We start from the raw sequence: 18795 nt of genomic DNA on the forward strand, positions 1-18795 counted from the left end.
TACTCCACCCCGGGCACCCTTCCTCCCTTCCCCAGGCACGGGTCCTGGGTTCCACGTCTACTCTCCTAGCGGTCAATCAATCCCTGGAGAGGGCAGGCCAGGGGCGTGTCATGCCAGGAAGGGCACTGAACTTTAATTGGAAGAGACCCTTTGCTTCTACTCTGTGCCTTACCATCTAGATGGTCTGGGTGAGCCATGGAACTGTCTGAGCTTTATCTTCCCAAAAACGAAGGGTGGATATAACAACAACAATAACAACAACAACCCCCAAACATTCTGTTCCCCATAAGCTCATGCTGAGGATCAAAGGAGTCGGTGTAAGGGGCAGGGGCAGTGTGCTGTAAATAGCAGACTGACAGATGAAAAAGAAGACATCTTTGTTCACAAATAGCCTAATGTGTGAGTTCACCTGGGAGACTTTGCTCTTCCAAAGGGGATCTTTGAAGAGGAAAAAACTTCATTGCTGCACGAATTAAGCTGGAACCTGAAATGACAGCCCTCAGCAAGGGCTGATAAGGGTCAGAGGCCCTGCCTGCCTCCCCCGTCATCCCGGGCAGGCACCTCTTCCGCTGGCCCTTGCGGAGTGAGCCCTGCGACTGACTCCATTCCCAGGATAGTAGTTAATGACCTGGAGCACCTGGGTATTTAGAGAACATTTTTCTTTCCATTGGCGCATATTTCTGCAGCAGTGACAAAGCAGAGGTGGCGTTGTGGGAAAAGGACCAATGAGGTGGGCAGGTGGATTCCCCGGACCGGAGAAGATGGTGGTGGAGCTGTGCTGTCCGTGCCCTCCTCTGAAGGTAGAAAGGCGGCCAGCACGGGAAGATACCAGGACAAGGATTTCCGGCTCTGGGGGCTAAGAGCTTGAAAATAAATGAGGAGTTTTCCCCAAAGAATGCCGGGGGAGTAGTGAGCTCACTGGGCCGATCTGATCAGCGGTGGGGAGGAAACAACTTTTACTGTTATCTGAGTGCCTCCTTGCAAGGAGCATTTGAGCAGCTTCCAGAGATTTCCTAGAAGTGACATTTCTGTTTGGGTCTTCGAGACACAACCTTTGCGGGGTTTGCTGAGTGCGTCTGACCCCATGGCAGGCAGCACACTTGGACAAATGAAGGGGGTGGCATGGTTTGCTTGAGGGTTCCCACGGAGAATTTCCTCCACATCCTGTGACCTGTTGTTTTTCTTTGGTCTTCCACTTAAAACAAAACAGAACAAAACAAAACAACTGAGCTGTAACATACCCACGATTAAATAAGTACACGGACTTAAAGCATACAGTTGGATGGATACTGGCTGTTGTATGCACCCATGTGTCCAGCATTTCGGTTAAGTATAGAATGTTTGTAATACCTCAGAAAGTTCCCTTCTGCCTCTTTCTTGCCTCTACCCAGAGGTAACCACCAGGTGGAGAATAGAACCACCTATTCTAGAAGCTCATATAAATGGAATCCTATGGTATGTTCTCTCTCTTATGTCTGGTTTCTTCTGCTCAAAATTATGCTTTTGAGACTTACTCGTGTGTTTGCATGGATCAGTAGCCCCTTCCTTTTTATTGAATCATGAATATTCCCTCGCGTGAACATGCCACGATTTATCCATTCTCCTGTTAATGAACATTTGGGTGGTTCTCAGTGTTGGGTTATTGTGAATAAATCTGCTATGAGCATTTGCACATGTCCCTTGGGCTTGGCTAGCACAGAGCAAAGACCCCAAGGAGATAGAAGACATGGAGAAAATGAAAATGAAAAGAACCGAGGGGGCCCACACAAGTCATCAGTTCTTGACAAAGCTGCCAAGGCAATTCAATGTGCAAAGATAGTATTCTGTACAAACAATGCTGGAGCAACCAGATAGCCTAAGGGGAAAAAGAACCTCAGCCCCTGCTCCTTGGCACGTGCAAAAATTAATTTGAGGTAGAATATAGATCTAAATATAAAAGGCAGTATTATAAAGCTTCTGGAGGAGAACGTAGGAGAAAATCTTCACAGATGTGGAATAGGCAAAGATTTCTTTGGGTACAAAAGGAATAACCATAAAAGAGGAAATTGATAAGCGGGTCTCTGTCAAAACTAATAATGTGCACTCTTCGAAAGGTACTGCTAAGAAAATGCACAGTTTAGGCACAGATGGAGAGAAGATACTTGTAACATGTATAACTAATGAGGGACTAATATTCAGCCTATATTAAAAATTGCTTCAAATCAATAATCAAAAGGAAGAACCCAAGTTTAAAAATAGGCAACAGACACGCATAGGTACTTTACAAAAGAAGGTGGCAGAATGGCCCAGACATACACGAAGAGATGTTCAACATCATGAGCCATCAAAAAACCGGAAATCAAAACCACAATATGGTTTCATCCAGGATGCAGGCAGGTGTCATCAGAAGGGCACAGGACTGTGAGTCAGGGACTTGAGTTCTGGTCCTGCCCCTGGCCCTGCCCCTGACTCCTGGGGTCTTGGCAAGGCCCTGGACTTCTGATGAGCAAGAGAGAAGAAGCAGCTATGCACTGAGTACATAGGTTTCTTCATCTTCAATTTGTTTTCTTGCACTAATATTCCGGGATTCTCACTTGTGCCACAGCATCTACGCCAGTGAGAATCCTGCTGGTGGCCCCCGCACAAAGATTTCTCTTTGGATGAAGTAAAGGTAGCGATATTCTGACTTTTCACATGATGAATTTGAACATAATAGACAAAGTCCTGCAAGGAAAAGAAAATTCCTATCTTAAATCCTCTTCTAAGAAGTGAAAGAACATTTTTATTTTCCTGAAAATGTCATAAATTCATACGTTTTCCTCCTTGGATGGAATAAACAGCTAGTCTAAAGACATGAAGGGGTTAAATCATGTTCAATTGGTACTTTATACGTTTCCCAGAATCAGGAAAGTTGTTTTTTATTAGGTAGAATTTGGCTTAATGTACTTCAGTGTGTTATCTATAGTGATATATCCTCAAAGGTCTTATAAATACTACAACTTGAAAAGGTGAAAGAACCGAGAATGCTTAGTTGGGAAAAGAGAAGCTTCTCTCTCTTTCTGTCTCTCTCTTTCCCTCCCTCATCCCACTCCGTCTCCATGTCTCCATTTCTTTCCAGTCACAGAATAATTAAAGGACTGTTATAATGTAGAAGAATAGGCATTAAATATACTCTGTGGCCCATAAAACACAACTTGGACCTAGGGATACAGGCTACAGACAAACCTGTTTCTCCTTAAACAACAACAACAACAACAACAACAACAAATCTCTCCAAAAATGGAATGAGCAGTGAGTTCCACATCCCTGGAGGTGTTCAACAAGACAGATACTTATTAACTATTTAGGAAGACATTCATGGACAAGGCTGAACTTGATGACCTCTCTTGAAATTTCTCTTGGATTTTGGTGTTTTAGGCACATCAGCAAGTTTGTACCAGGCAATCATGGTGGAAAGCCTGAATGCGTGGGTCTCGGAGGTTAAGGGTCACCATGCTGGCCGCCTGTTGCCAGGTGACGCTCTTAGAGCACTTAGATGGGTGTCATTGAGATACAACGTGTAACTTTTGGAAATGAGATTATAAGAAATCGTTGCAAAGTTCCGTTCTCCAAAGGTGGCTTTGGTTTTCGGAAATAGCTGAAAGTCTGGTCAATATGGGATCACCATACTGTACAATGCTGTCTGAGGATCAAAAAAATATCCAACAGCAGAGGCATGATTATGGAGGGATGACGGGGACTTTCTTGGCATGCTCATAAGCTTGGCATAAAATATGAGAGATTTTCCCAGAGTGGCACTTGGAAAATGTGTGCAACCACAGAAGCACTGGGGGAAGCTGCAGTCATTTGAGTGTTTACATTCTGATGTGAGTTTTCAAAGATCAGTCTCGCGCATTACAGCAATGGGGCTCATTATGTCTCCACAAGGGATGGACACGTTTATGTCATTTCTGATGACTGGGTGAGACTCTAGCGACTGCTCAAGTCTCTGAGCTTGCTGAAGCTCTGACCCCTGATTCCTTCCCTGGGGAACGCGTCACATTCCACAGGAGTCTTACAAAGACCCGGTGGGAGCTGCCGAGTTGGACACCTGGGTGATCTGGCTGGAGTGCTTCATCTACCCTGCTTTTATTTCTTCACTCCCTCGTCAATTTATTTATCTGCTGGGGTAGCAATACGGCACTTCTGGAGAGCTCTGTTATTTGGCACGTGTTTACAGCTGCACCGCTTCTGGAGCCAACCACCTCCACACCCGTGGAAGTGGCTGTCTGCTCTGTGGGATTTGGGACACCAAGAATGTCCTCTTCAGTCCCCTTTCACTGGGAAGAGAACCCGCCTGCCCTTCAAGAGTGACCTCCCTTAAATTAGAAACTCTTCCATGAGAGAGAGCCCACAAAATATCCTGATCCAGGTTTATACAGTAAAGAAGGCTAGAGCTTTCCCTGGAAGCCAAATCTGGTAAATGAAAAGGGACATCATTAGGGCAGATGACAGGCTTGCTGACCGGAGTAAAGAAGGAAGAGGGGAAGAACCTGGATAGCAAAGGGCAAGCCTTGGGTGACATCACAGCTTTGTTTAAAGTCTTGCAAATTTGTGTTGACAAAGCGGTGCTGTCTTACCAGGGAGTGCCCAGCATAACTCATTCACTGGTTGAAAGACCTTGGGCGTAGACAAGAATTCGGTGGTGGGGGGTGGGGTACATGCCAGTTGTCTTCAGTCTGCCTGGGGGTGTCCTGGCCCTTGTTTGTTTGCTACACATCAAACAATTTCCCTACTCCAAAGTATCAGCCCCTATTTGTGGGGCTTTGGGTGAAGGTTTCATTCCCTGCTTAGGGATCAAGCATGTGACCCAGGCTTCAGACAGTCAGTCCATCAGGATTCCCTGGCCACAGTGATGGATTCATGTCCGTCAGTGCCACTGACATTCAATGGCACTTTGGCTGGGAGCTCTGGGATCAAGATCAAGGTCGTTCCCGCCAGATTTGACTCTGAGAGCCTGCAAAGCTGGGATTCTTGCAGCCAACTTGCAACTACCAGGAACCTGAGACTGAAGCCAATACAGTGCAGACAGAACAGAGAGAAGAAGAACCAAGAGAATAGATTCAGGCAATCAGACAGGAAGTTGAACTGGGCAGCTCTTTAGATGTGTTTCAGAGTCACTTCTTAATGACTACAGCAATGAGATCACATGCCCTTTCAAACTCCCTCCCAAGGCATCTCTAATACAAGCAAAAATGATAAACACATTGTGGCACAAAGATTCTAATTCTGTAATCTTGGTAACAGACTCTGGTGGGCAGGGATATTAGAACTAGGTCTCTGCCACGAACCTACGCTTGGTTTTGCTCTTCCAGGAAGGTGGACCGACTGTGCCCTCCAAACCTCTTCCAACCTTCTGCATCTACCCTCTTACCTTCACCCAGAATTTCCTCCCTTTGTGTCTTCCTACTCTGCCTTACAAGAACCAACTGTCCTCTACAAGGCTAGTCCCTGGCCATCCCAGACCAAAGGAATGACTCTAACTTCTGACCTCTGACTGATCCAGTTTTCTGAAGCACTACTTTGGACTTACTAAGACTGCTTTGCATGGCTTCTTGATGTTTCTTCACGACTCTTTGGCTCCCCATCCTCCCCGTAATTATCCAGGTTATGAATCCTAACACCTAGCACACGGCTTTGCACAGGCTGCACTCAGTTGATGCTTATAACAAGGGATATTTTATTTTTTTATTTTATTTATTTACTTAAAAAAATTTTTTTTAACGTTTATTTATTTTTGAGACAGAGAGAGACAGAGCATGAACGGGGGAGGGGCAGAGAGAGAGGGAGACACAGAATCGGAAGCAGGCTCCAGGCTCTGAGCCATCAGCCCAGAGCCCGATGCGGGGCTCGAACTCACGGACCGTGAGATCGTGACCTGAGCCGAAGTCGGACGCTTAACCGACTGAGCCACCCAGGCGCCCCAACAAGGGATATTTTAATAACATGGGCTCTTGTTAGTGTCCCCTCCTGGAATATGGCCACCTGCCAGTCTCAGATCTGGGTCATTAGAATTCATTGGGTTGACTATAGGATCTCCTATACCACTTGGCCAACCTGTGTGAATCCAGTTGTGTTCAAGGCCCAAGACACAGAGGAGACAGAACCATACCTCTTTCCCCCAAGCTCTTCCCTCTCCACCACACCTGACGCCCCACATACCAACTGAGATACATAGTCCATTCATTAATTTGCCAAAAACTCATCAAGCACAGTGTGCCAGGCATTGGGTGTACAGAGATGGGCAAATCAGAGGAATTTGATTCCTCTGTGGGTTTTTTAAAAATTTATTTTTATTTATTTTGAGACAGAGAGAGAGAGAGATGGAGAGAGAGAGAGAGAGTGTTTCAGGCAGGCTCTGTGCTGGCATGGGGCTCGATCTCAAAACTGTGAGATCATGACCTGAGCCGAAATCAAGAGTCAGATGCTTAACCGTTGACTGAGTCACCCAGGCACCCCACTGCCTGTGGTTTTGATGTGAAGCCTCTTCCACACAGAGCTAGGATTGTTCTTCCTCTGTCTGCCTCTCTGTCCCTAGACCCTGAGATGTCTGGGCTTAGGTATCTCGGGTCTGTCATGTGTCCCCTTGGAGGCAGGGTCTGTTTGTCCTTTGCTGATGCCAAAGCCCTCTTCCAAAGCTCTTCTCTCCACCTACTCCGCCTTTTGTCCAAAATTGAGATATGGTTCCTCATTCCCAGGGACTACCCTCTAATCCATTTCTCATACTCATAAAATCCTGGCTGGGTCTCTCCTAAAACCCATGAGATCTGGTCTCCCCAGGGACAAACTAATGGTTAGTGTGCGCTTTGTATCTTGAATGTCCATTTGGCTTAAGTTAATAAAGCTAAAGGAAATACTCGCAGTCCTGACAGGGGATGGGAAAAGCAAAGCCAAATCCCCTCTGGGCTCTGGCTTGAGGTCATGACCCCCAGGCCAGCAGCCAGTGGTGAAGGTCTGGCCTTTGACTGTGAACCCTAAGGATGACACTCCTGGTCTTACTGCCCCAGGGGCTCATGGCTGACCCCAAGGGCCTGTCCTTTTCGCTTTTCACAGCGCTGCAGCCCAAAAGGTGCTGAGGGTGGAGGTCGGAGGAAGCCCACCCCAGGGGCTGCCTGGCGCTGGTGGGTGGGTGAAGAGCCAGGCTCACCTTTGCCCTCAGTCCGTGTGCCAGGACTCTGGAGCCTGGCTGGCGGTTCCTGAGCGCAAAACGAAGCCTACTAGGGCTCTCGGGGTGGGTGGTGGGAAGGGGGCGGGGGCAACTTTATAGACAATAAAGGTTAGAATTTCAGGTTGGCAAGGGGTAGGGAGAGCAAAAAAGCGGGAGGGAGGGTGCGGGGCTCCGCAGGAGCAGATGGTGCCGGGGCTGCCTGGGCCTGAGAATCCCCCGGCGCGTCTCCACCACCTGCCCACGTGCGTGCGTGCGCCGGGAGCCCGAGGCCGGCCAGCGGGAGTCGGAGGCCGAGCCCTGAGCCGCAGAGCAGCCGCAGGCGGAGACCCAGCGAGCGCGCTGCCCCGGGAGCCGAGCGCAGGGGCCGCCCACTGGCGGGGGAGCCGGGGAGCGCGCAGGGGAGGCGGCGGCGGCCGCGGCGGCGGGGCTTCCCCGGGCTTCCCCTCCCCTCCCCGGGCCAGGGCGCGGAGGCGGCGCTCGGCGCCAGGGCGCGGGGAGTCCCCAGGGCGCCCCCAGCTCGGCGCGGGGCCGCGGGACGTGGAGCGGCGGGCGCGGCGTCCGCGAGCCCCCGGGCCCCGCGGCGGGAGGTTCGGGCCGAGCCCTCCCCAGCTCCCGCCCGCCCCCGCCCGGCGCCCGCCTCCCGCCCCCGCCCGCGGCCTGGAGCGCGCCTCCCTCGCCGCCCCGGGTCTGGCGAGCCGGCGCCGGTCGAGCTGCGGGAGCCGCCGAGAGCACCAGCCGCCGCCGCCGCCGCCCCGGGAGCTGCTCCGGCCGCACCATGCGGGAGCTGGCCATCGAGATCGGGGTCCGGGCCCTGCTCTTCGGAGTGTTCGTGTAAGTAGTGGTGCGCCGCGGGCGGGGGCGCGCGGACGCGGGGAGCCACGGACCGAGCGTGTCTGCGCCCCAACTTTGTTTGCGCCACCGCGTCCCTTCGGGGCCTGGATTCGAGGTCTTTTCCCCGCCCAGTGCCCGGGATGTGTCCTACGGGACCGTCCTGGTCCCCTTCCAGGGACCCTGGGCGCGGAGGGACCCACGTACGCCGGACGAAGACTCGCTCCCGCCACCCCCATCGCGCCAGGGAGCGGGACCGGCCGCCGCTCGGGTCCCCTCGCCTGCGCTTGTCGCCGGCTGCGCACCAGCTGCCCGGGGACTCAGGTTGCACCCCTGGAAGCGGGAGCGCAACCTCGCTCGCGCACTCGGGAAGTTTCTCTTTCTGTGCGATCTTCTGAGCCCGACGTTTGCAGTCCTTCCTCCTGGCCCATCTCCCATCGCCGTGCGCAGGGCCAGGCTGGATCTCCTTCCGTGGCCCTGGCCCTGGCTTTGGCGACCGGGGTTCAGGTGAGCGTTTCCTCCAGGAGACGTTTGCGGTACTTCTCTGGCTGGAAAACTGTTGCTGCGGAGGCTGGGGAGGTCGGGGGCCGCAGCCCGAGGTACGGTATCCGTACGCCCCGAGCTCAGTGCGGAGCTCTTGTCCGCTTAGGGTGCGGGCGGGCGCTAATGGGGATAGCAGCGAAATGTCTCTGGTGGCTCCGAGCGGCTGGTACCTGGAAATAGCGATCTTGGAAAGAGGAGGGGGCTCCGGGCGCAGGCTCTTTTAGAGATGTCTGAACCCCAGGGCGCCTCAGGGACCCGCTACCCGCCGGCCCCCGAGGCCCAAGCAGCAGAGAGCTGTCGCCGTCTCTGCCTTTCAGATCCGAGCCTTTAACACCAGCTCAGACCCACTCCACAGCCCCCTGTGATCTCTTGCCAGGCAGGCGACGGCACCTGCACTTGACCCTACGTTAGCTGGTCAGGTTCTCTTTGCCCCTCCGCCCATGACTGTTTTCTGACACATTTGAAATATTAAAGTTGCATGAACTTTCTGGACTTGCCAGGTTCTTTTGAAAAGCCCATGCATGCAGCCGTTCCAAACAGGAGGCCCCTCTCTGGATTTCTGCCCCAGCCTGGAGTCATTGATGGCAGGTGGGAGGCTGTGAGTTGACTTCTGTTTTGTGCAGCCCAGGGTATACACATGGAAAGAAAGACCCTTTCTTGCATGTTTTTCTTTACTAGGGATTAAATTCATCCAGAGTATTGATTCACACCATCATAAAGGGTGATGAGTTCCCCCAGATGCAGGCAAGCCCCCTCTCCCAGCTTCTGACTAAACACTGCTGTTATTCAGTGCGAAGAAGGAATTAGAAGAACTTCAGTTGGGTTTTGATGCATTTGGAAAAACAAAAAAACACTTTTCCCTTCTCTTACTCCATCTTTCTACCTTTGGAACATATATTAAAACTAGAGATTGCTGTGTGATCAGATGGGGCCAGATCTGATTGGCAGATAGGCTAGTTCCATTATATTATTATATGATAGAAATGATAAAATAGTGTTCAGTGCACAGGATTTACCAGACGTTTGTTTGGTAAATGTGAGTGTGCGTAATGCTGAAATAAAGTGAGGTAGGCTGGTAGGCTGCCTGGTCTGATTGTTGCTGGAAATTGTCAGATAATGAAAGGGTCCAACGGTATGCAAATATTTATATTGTTTTCAGATTTCAAATAGCCCCAAAACATTTATGAGATGATTACAGATATATGACGCTCTGTGCAGTGGCTTTGAAAATGTGATAATTACTGCTTTGTGTGCTTTTTTGCTTCCTCAAGGAACGTTATGTAAAAATCAGGCAGTTTTATATTCTTTTCTCCAAAGTTCCCCTTTGTATTAATTAATGGGGGATCTGCCGTTACCCAAAGGGAAACATTTGGGCACTGATGGTGTTTTGGGGTGATTCCCTGATTTTCTATCAGTTGGAACCAATACAGTGGATCCAACTTGTGGCTCTTTTACCTGCAAAGACCAGCTTTGGTATCGGTGTGAGACTGCCTGGGTGGGAATCTTGGATGTTCAGATGCTGTTATCATCAGGCAGAGATAACGACTTCCGGAAGGACAGGCTAGGCGCACATAGATACAGATGACCCTTTGTTTTCTTAGATAAGCTTCTGGTGGGATAACAGAGGCTGGATTTTGGGGGAAGGTTTGTTCTTCCTTTCTCCAGCACCGGTCTGATGGCAAGATTTCAGTGGTTTGTACCCACCTGTGCTCATGAAGGTGGTGGTCTCCGTAGCAGAGTGAGTTGAGAAAATCCTTCTGGGCAAGCTGCATCCACTTTCTCTGCAGCTGGGTCCAGTGTAGCTAATAAAAGTCATCATCTGCCTCTGCTTGTTGTATGTACCCTATTTCTCAGGATAAGAGAATAATCTTTTTGGGGGGAGGGGAGACACCTTGCTTCTTTGCAAACTTGTGCCTCTGGGAGGACGTCACCTGTAGATGCACCTGTTCTGTGATTATATTTTCTCTGAGTGAGAGCAAGACCCCACTGCCTGAGGCCCATATGCTCCTGTAGACTTGAAGTGAGTGCTAATGAAATGCAGTTTTGGATCTTGAGGTTGTAGGGTTATATGCTTTTCCTTTCTACTTAGGGAACCACTTCTCTGTCTCTAGGCCAGGTTTAGTGCTGAGGTTTGGCGATTCCAGATCCCAAGAGCATGCCCTCCAGGAACCCCCCATAGACCATCCAAGAGGTGTGCAGTGTCCTTTGGGCAGCCCTGACCAAGAAGTTCAAACCACCGGGAAGAAAATTAGTAACGAGTAACACAAATCAGGGCTGGCACAGAAAGCTTAACCGAACAGGGAATGAAATGGTTAGAGGAACCCAGTGTTTAGGAAAAATCAAAGTACAATGTGTAGCTTTGAGGCTGCATTTAGTGCTCTGAAGCTTGCCCGGAGGCCCCTTTGCTCTTACTTATGGAGTGTGGGCAGAGCAGAGAGGAGGAGCTTCAGTGGGCTTCCTCCATTTTCCTGCCACCCAAGGCTCCGGCAGATTCTGTGAGCTTGTGTGTACCTGCAAAGCCAGCACCGGACCTCGGTGAGCAAACGCAGTGTGGATACGAGGTGGTCAGTCAGCAGCTTCTCAGCCAGTGTTACACTGTTGGTAGTATATTACCTCCACTTTTACTGCTGTCACCAGTACAGTAAGTGCCATTTATTGAAGGTTTATTACGTGCCAGGCAGTAATGAAGATGATCACACAGATTTAACCCTTACACACACTCCACGAAGCGGGTATGTTGGCATTTGTGTTCACGCATGAAGAGGCCGAAGCAAAGACAGGTTAAGGAACCGCCCAAGTCACAGAGCGAATATGGGAAGCCCTGAGATCCAAATGTAGATGGTCCTTCTGCGTCATCTGGACTCTCAGTCACCTCGCTATACTGCTTCAGGAAGAATAACAGCCGGTGCGCGGCTCTCAAGGTTTTACTGTGCATAAGACATTCAAACAAAGAAACCAAGATTTAGACAGGGTGAGTAGCTGGCCTGAGGACACTCAGGTAGCAGGAGGTATAATCTGGATCTGAACAGGCAGCTGAACCCCACGTCCCACAGCCATCAGCCACTGAGATACAATGTGTCTGGCACCAGACTTTGGAAACTAGAGCAAAAGTGACTGCATCCTAGAAGCAATCCCCTTACCGTGACCTATTGTCTCCGGAGAAGCAAATGAATGGCGTAGAATGATGTGTGGGAAGAGGTGTCACTCTGGTTCTCAGAGCAGACTCTTAGGATGACATTTCAAAGGGCATGGGGTGGTAGTTATGGGTCCCATGCCCTAAGAGGCGGGATTAGGATATGTTACAGACTTTGCAGGGTCTCCCTTAGTCTCTGGAGCCCAGAGGGTGAGGTGTGGGGAGAGAAACTTGCAGGTCAGAACCTAATTGGTAGATTAAAGAACTGGAGGGTGTGTATACTCTCTCCTGCACCTTTTGGCCCTTGCCTCCAGGACATCAGTTCAACTGGAAAACCCTTTATTTATAGCGCTGCAGAAAGGGCTCTGGAAATAAGACAACAATCAGAAATGCCGGTGGAGAGGGAAGGCGATCTACCTGTTTCACCTGTGAGCCCAGGTTCCCTGGGGTCCTCAGTCCCTCTCTCCACTACCCGCTCTGAGTGGCCCCCTGTCTGGGATGTCCCTCTGGGAGCTGTGGGTTGCTCAGCGAGTGGATGACATTTGCCTCAATTCAGATCAATCCTGTGTCTTTCTTGGAGCACTTCCTGTGCAGGAGACCTGTGCTGGGTGCAGGGGCCGGGGCGGGGGGGGGGGGGGGAGTTGTTTGAAGAAGGAAGGCTGGGGGGGCCTCCTGGCAGCTCACAGGTTAGCTAAGCAAGCACACAGTGGACCACTAGTGATTTTCCCCAGTGTAATCGCTTGCTTTGGAAGTTTTTCCTCCCAACGTTTTTATCATCCATCCAGGTGACAGATGCTTATTTGGCACCTTCTAGGGGCCAGCACTGTACGAGTTCTTTTCCTTCCCCTTCGTTGGTGCACTCTGGTTGGTATCATTCCAAACAGACACAGGGAAACTTGGCACCTTTGCTGGTCCAGGTGATTTGCCTGAGGGCACTAGCTGTCAGGTAGGATTTTTAGAATAGTGACGGAAGCTAACGTATCTTCAGTATTACCCCGAAGAGTCCTGTCCGGGGCTCGAGGCCAAGGACAGTTGTAGTTGGAGCAAAGTGCTCCGTTTACTGAGGAGGGGTTAATTAGCCCCGGGAGGGATGGGAAGGTGGGGACAGGTGCCAGGGAAGGCTGCCCAGAACTGGCACCTCACCTCAGTCTTGAGTGTCCAGCAGCAGGCCCCAGGACATTCCTGTGGACAGAGTGGCCTGGAGCAAAGGCCTAGAGGTCTGGAGGCACATTCTGGATGGGGATCAGGTCTCTGGGTGTGGCCTCAGCATAGAGTGTGGGTCTGGAGGTGGCTGGTAGGAGGGGCAGGAAGTGAGTCTGGGACAGCAATGTGGGTGGTCTCAGTGCCCTGCTGGGAAGCGTGGACATTCCTTTATAAGCAGTAACTGGGGAGCCCTGGGAGATTTGAAACAAAAAAGCCTCATGGTAAGACACTTGCCTGGTGGTGGAAAATGACAGCTCCCTCGGGCACGTAGGCCCTGTTTACGTTTGTAAGTGACAGTGCCCAGCTGCTGTGCCCCACAGTGTGTGCGCTCTGGGGGCCTGGGTTGCGGTCAGCTGTCTCCGTGGCTGGCTCCGTACTGCCAGCTGTTGGATCGTGGGGGCCGGCACTGTGTCATCGTCTTCTTTGCTTTGTCTATATTCCCAGCCAGGCCTTGCCACCAGCGCGGTCTGTGCCTCTTGAGTGCTCACCAGATTGCGTTCGATCTCTGATGGCCATTTCTGATGGTCACATAGACCCCAGGGCGATCTGCCTCAGTGCAGAATGAGGCTTCCTTAAAGGTTTGCCGACCACGTGCATCAGACTTTCCTGGAGTCCAGCTCAGACTTCACTGAATCAACATATGGAATGGAGCCCTGGGAATCTGCATTTTCAACAGGTGCACCTTCTGTCCACCACATTTGGGGACTACTGACGTGCAGCCTACACCTTCTTGTGCTGGAGGGTCTCCTCTGGTTCTTTTCTGGCTGCACAGACTACCCTTCCCCAACTCCTGCCATCAGGTGGGGCCATATGGAATGTGGGTGTTCGACAGGTGGTGAGCTCCGGTTGGGGCAGCGTAAATTTAGTGGCCTTTAGTGGCCTGTCATTGTCCTCCTCTGTTGGGGACGAGCATGCAGCTGTGTGTTGAGACGGCAGAACTTCTCCACGTAAGCAGAGAGACAGCTTCCCTGGAGAGTCATAGCATTGGCAGTGGACTTTGTGGGCCAGAAGGAAACTTTTTGCGTTAATGGTGATTTTAGGGATTGATTAGCTACTGAAGCACAAGTCTGTTCCATCTGGCTAATACACTTGGAATAATTTTGCTTGCTCTCTAGAAACAAAGTCATTTGAGGCAAAGTGGTATGATGAAAAACTATGGACTTTGGAGCTAGACAGGTCTATGTTTGGATTTTAGCTCTGCCACTAACCAGCAAGTTGCCTAAAATCTCCGAACCTCGATTTCTTCATGTGGGAAAGAAGAACAATACTTACCTCATTGGATGTTAGTAGATAAGATGCTTTTTTTTTTATAACCCTGTCCTTAAAAAAAATTTTTTTTTAATGTTTACTCATTTATTTTTGAGAGAATGTGTGAGCGGGGGAGGGACAGGGAGAGAGACAAAGAATCTGAAGCAGGCTCCAGGTTCTGAGCTGTCAGCACAGAGGCTGATGCGGGGCTGGAATCCACAAACTGTGAGATCATGAGATCATGACCTGAGTCGAAGTTGGATGCTTAACCGACTGAGCCACCCAGGCGCCCTAGGAGATAAGGTGCTTTAAGCACCTACAGTACATGGAACAAAAATGAGATGCCTTCTCCCCACTCTTGTGAATCTCTATTACGTATAGTTGGTGTCTGAGAATAGCAGTGTAGCACAGTGGTCAGGACCATGGCCTTTGGCATTGGTTGCTGAGGCTTGAATCCAGATTTTGACACTTAATTAGTTGCGTGAGCCTTTGGGGAAAGTATTTATCCAGCTTAGATCCTTTTTTCTCCCTCTGTTCCACAGAAAAAATAGCATGTTATTTTGGAAATGTTATTACCATTGTCCTTTTGTTAAGATGAATCCATAATGTACGCTAAAGAGAAACGCTATAGGTAGCTAACAATACTCTGATTACAAATGATTTACTACGGGATTTCTATAAACTAGTAAACTTCTTTAAAGTCCCCGTGAGGCAAGTATGTAACTTGAGCTCATGAATGAGCTCATTCAGTGAGCCGTACCCCCATAGAGCAGCGTGGCTGGCTCGCTGTCTAATGGACGGGTGGTCCCAGTACTGTTGTTTCTCATATGTGACTTACATTGCTGGCCGTTTACAACAGTGATTTTAGGACATCAAATCCGAACGGGCATTAGCATAACTGCATTGGACCATGTGAAAGGAAAATGCTGCATTCCTATCATTTTCTTCCGACACCCAGTGTACGAAGCCCCGCGCAGGGAGTTTTCCATCAGACACCCTCCCGGGGCCCTGTCCACCCCCAGTCGGGGTGGGTGGAGTGCGGTGAGCATCTCTTCCCTCCCTGGGGAGGCTTCTGCCTTGTCATCTGATAAATAGAGCAGCCTTCTGCTTGAAATATTATTTGCCACTGTAAAGTGAGTCTGCTGAACCCAGAATTCTGAGAATTGATGATGTTCTGCCACAGGGAGATAAATGCTTATAACACGACGAAAAGGAGATCATTAGTTTCATAACTTGTAGACAAAGTTATCTCAATTAGTTATAAAGATGATGCCTTTTATGACCCACACAAGGCTCATAAAAGCACCATACCTCCCTCTATTTTCCTATGATAGTGTTCTTAAATATGAAAATCATCATAGTAATACTTGTTTCTTTAGTAAATATAACCTGTGGGTGAATCAGAAGCACCGGTTTACAGTGCGGAGGTGGACTGACACAGAACCATACCCGCCGGTGCCATCATTAACCAAAGGCACAAAGGTGTAGAGGGGCTTGGAGATGTCCCGGGATGGACAAGCAGGAGGCACAGAGAATCTGGGAGTCTTGAGCCCAGGGATGGCCGCATCACCAGCTTTCAATATGTGACTGAAAAACTGTCCTACAAAGGTGAGAGACTAGTTGTGATTCGGTCTCCACGGCAGACAAAGGAGCAAGAAACAGGGTCAGAATCCGTAGGAGGAGCATTTAGGTTGGTTTTCAGAAAAGTAGGCAGTCTGCCAGTCACTGGGAGACATTTCTTTTCTCCTTTTCCAAAGGGTTTTAAAAACATTTTTATGAAAGTGTTAGTTCGAACCATATGCAGTGGCTGATATTTGACTGTTTTGACCTACAAAAGCAAGAATTTCATTGAATTCAACCTAAAAATAAAATACACAAGGAAACAAATGCATGATTTATAATTGCACAGCTTCCCAGAATACCCTCTGCCCACCAGGCCCCATTTCCCCTGCCCCCAGGGTTCAGTTCTGAGCTCCATATAAATGGAATCATATAGCAGGTACTTTTTCATACGGCTGCTTTGCTCAGCGTGTTTTTGAGATTTATCCATGTTGTACTTAGTTGTAGTTTGTTAATTCTTATTGCCATAGAGCTTTCATGGCATGACTTACCTCTTGCTTTACTCATTTTGCTGTTTATGGATATTGGGGTTATTTGTTGATTTGGGCTAATGCTGTTATTGTCTGTCTGTCTTCTTTCTTTCTTCCTTTCTTTTTTTTCGTGAACATATTTGTAATTTCTGTTGGGTATATACCTAGGAGTGGAAATGCTAGGTTGTTATTCACTTGAGGTTTTTAAAGAAGGATTTGGCCTTTCTTCGTCTAGCTCCGCTTCTGAATTAGGGATGTGTGCTGCTTTAATCTCCATCTGTTGAGCAGTTACTTTGTGAAAGCCCGTGGTGGCCCCGAATGCCCCGAAGAAGCCACGAGCTGGGTCCCCACTCTACAGGCAGGCAGGCAGGCAGGCAGGCAGGCAGGCAGGCAGGCAGCCTGGCCACCGTAGTCAGTGCAGGGGCTTTGGAATTATTTTCTGACTGCTGATTGTAAGGGTGTGCCCTAGCTTCCTCATCTGTGAAGTGGGGATAAGAAATAACACCTGCCAGGGGGCTGTAAGGATGAAATGATGCGTAACAGGTGCCAGCTACAAAGCTGGTACATAGTGGTAAAGCCACTCTGTGTCCCTGGCTCCATCATGCTTCCTGTGGGCAGGTGGAGATGAAGGTGAGTGAAAACCCCCCCTAATATCACAACGTAATAATAAGAAGAAGAATGCAGCTCTTAGCACCACAGGAGAGCTGCGCCTTGAACCAGGATTTCAGAACTCTGGGGGAATCATTCTGAATAATCATCCAAGAAATCACTGACAAAATGAAATGACCAATACCTATGTACGTGTCAGTATCTTTTCATTGACCTGTATCTCCACTTTGGTTACAGAGGGAGGAAAGGAGAGGAGCTTTAACACGTACTGTAGATCAGCTTTGTTCTAGGCACTTGTCACACCTTAGATGATTTCATCTTTGCAAGTCCCCCGCCCCCCCCCCCCACCGCAAGAGGTGATATTGTTGTCCTGATTTACACAGTAAAGAGTTAACACTCCTCATATACAGAAAGCTCTTGCCAATCAATGAGAAAAGAGCAGAGCTCTTAAAAGAGAAGAGTGGGCAGCAGAACTAACAGGGAACTAGTAATACAAATAGCGAACGCACCTTTATAAATCTGTGATTTCCATAGAAAGGCAAAACATCCATCTGAAAGCAGCAAAATGACATTGCATATAGATCAGCACACACTTTTTATTGTGCTGGGACCAAAGAATGTGGAGCCACTGAAATTAGTAACATAGACTATTTGTTGACTTGCGGAAGATACCCATAAATTGTGAAGTGGTAAAAAGTAGGTTATGTAAGTGTGCACGATGCTACTTTCATAGGGTAATGTAATGAAATCAGTTTGTGTTGATACCTATAAGGAAAATCGCTATAAAGATATACAACAAAATTGTAACAGTGGTTATTTTAGCCGATGGAATTATATAATATTTGCTTTTTTCTTCATGCTATTTATTGTCTACATTATTTTACAGTAAACGTTTATTACCTTCATATAGAATCAGAAAAATCAATGTAGAAGTTTCCTGTTATGGGGAGGGGAAGAAACTAATGAAATATTCTTAGATGGGGCTGTGTGATCTTTTTGTGATTGCTTTAGACATATCTGTAGCGGGAATGTGTCAAAAATCAACCTTTCTATATTTAATATCAACTAAAATATTGAAAGGAAAACCAGAAGGTAAAGATTAACACCCAGATGTGCAAGGTTGTGGTGAAACAGATGTGATCTGAGGCTGCAGGTGGAAATGTAAATGGACATAAGCCTTTAAAAACATTTTTTTTTAACGTGTATTCATTTTTGATAGAGACAGAGCATGAGTGAGGGAGGGGCAGGGAGAGAAGGAAACACAGAATCTGAAGCAGGTTCCAGGCTCTGAGCTGTCAGCACAGAGCCCGACGCAGGGCTTGAACCCACCCATGAGATGGTGACCTGAGCCGAAGTCGGCCGCTTAACCGACTGAGCCACCCAGGCACCCTGGACATAAGCCTTTTGAAGAGTGGTATTTCAGTGCATAGACAGACAGACCTGAAATTATTCCTGTCCTTTGACTTAGAAGTGTTAGAAAAATATGTTGAGGCACTGATGTAGAGATGCAAAAATATCCTCATGTGTAAGATGTTCACTGCTGTGTTCCATAAAAGCAAATATATTTGTCAAATAAAACTAAGATAAAAGTCAAATGGTCAACACTGGAAGAATAGTTTGATAAATTACGGACACGATAAATTGTCTATTAAAACGATAATTTTGAAAATTGGGAAGAAACATGGTAACATTTTATGATGTAGTAGTTAAAGGGAAAAAGGACTCTCCAAAAATAGATGTCAGAGTTAAACTGTGGGCAGCATGTTTGATTTGGGCAAATATTAGAAAGGATTTTACATAGAAGAGCATGTATGTAGTGGGAATGAATGTGTCTCTTCACTTAAACATTTTCTTTAAGATTATGAAATAGGGGCACCTGGGTGGCTCAGTCGGTTGAGTGTCCGACTTCAGCTCAGGTCATGATCTCTCGGTTTGTGAGTTTGAGCCCCATATCG

General features: G+C 48.6%; 1 protein-coding gene across 4 annotated transcripts in view; it reads left to right on the forward strand.

Moving 5' to 3' along the window:
- Nucleotides 1-7870: 7870 nt before the first annotated feature.
- PLPP4 (phospholipid phosphatase 4) overlaps nucleotides 7871-18795 on the forward strand; it is a 128255-nt gene continuing 117330 nt past the window's right edge. For all 4 annotated transcript variants that reach the window (XR_007145387.1, XR_007145388.1, XM_047825644.1 and 1 more), the window contains exon 1: nucleotides 7871-8017. Coding sequence is in view for 2 of the 4 variants with exons in the window: in XM_047825644.1 (XP_047681600.1) it covers nucleotides 7962-8017 (56 nt within the window). In the remaining 2 variants the exon portion in view is untranslated. The remainder of the gene's footprint in view (nucleotides 8018-18795) is intronic.

This window comes from Prionailurus viverrinus, chromosome D2, assembly GCF_022837055.1.
Source record: "Prionailurus viverrinus isolate Anna chromosome D2, UM_Priviv_1.0, whole genome shotgun sequence".
NCBI lineage: Eukaryota > Metazoa > Chordata > Mammalia > Carnivora > Felidae > Prionailurus > Prionailurus viverrinus.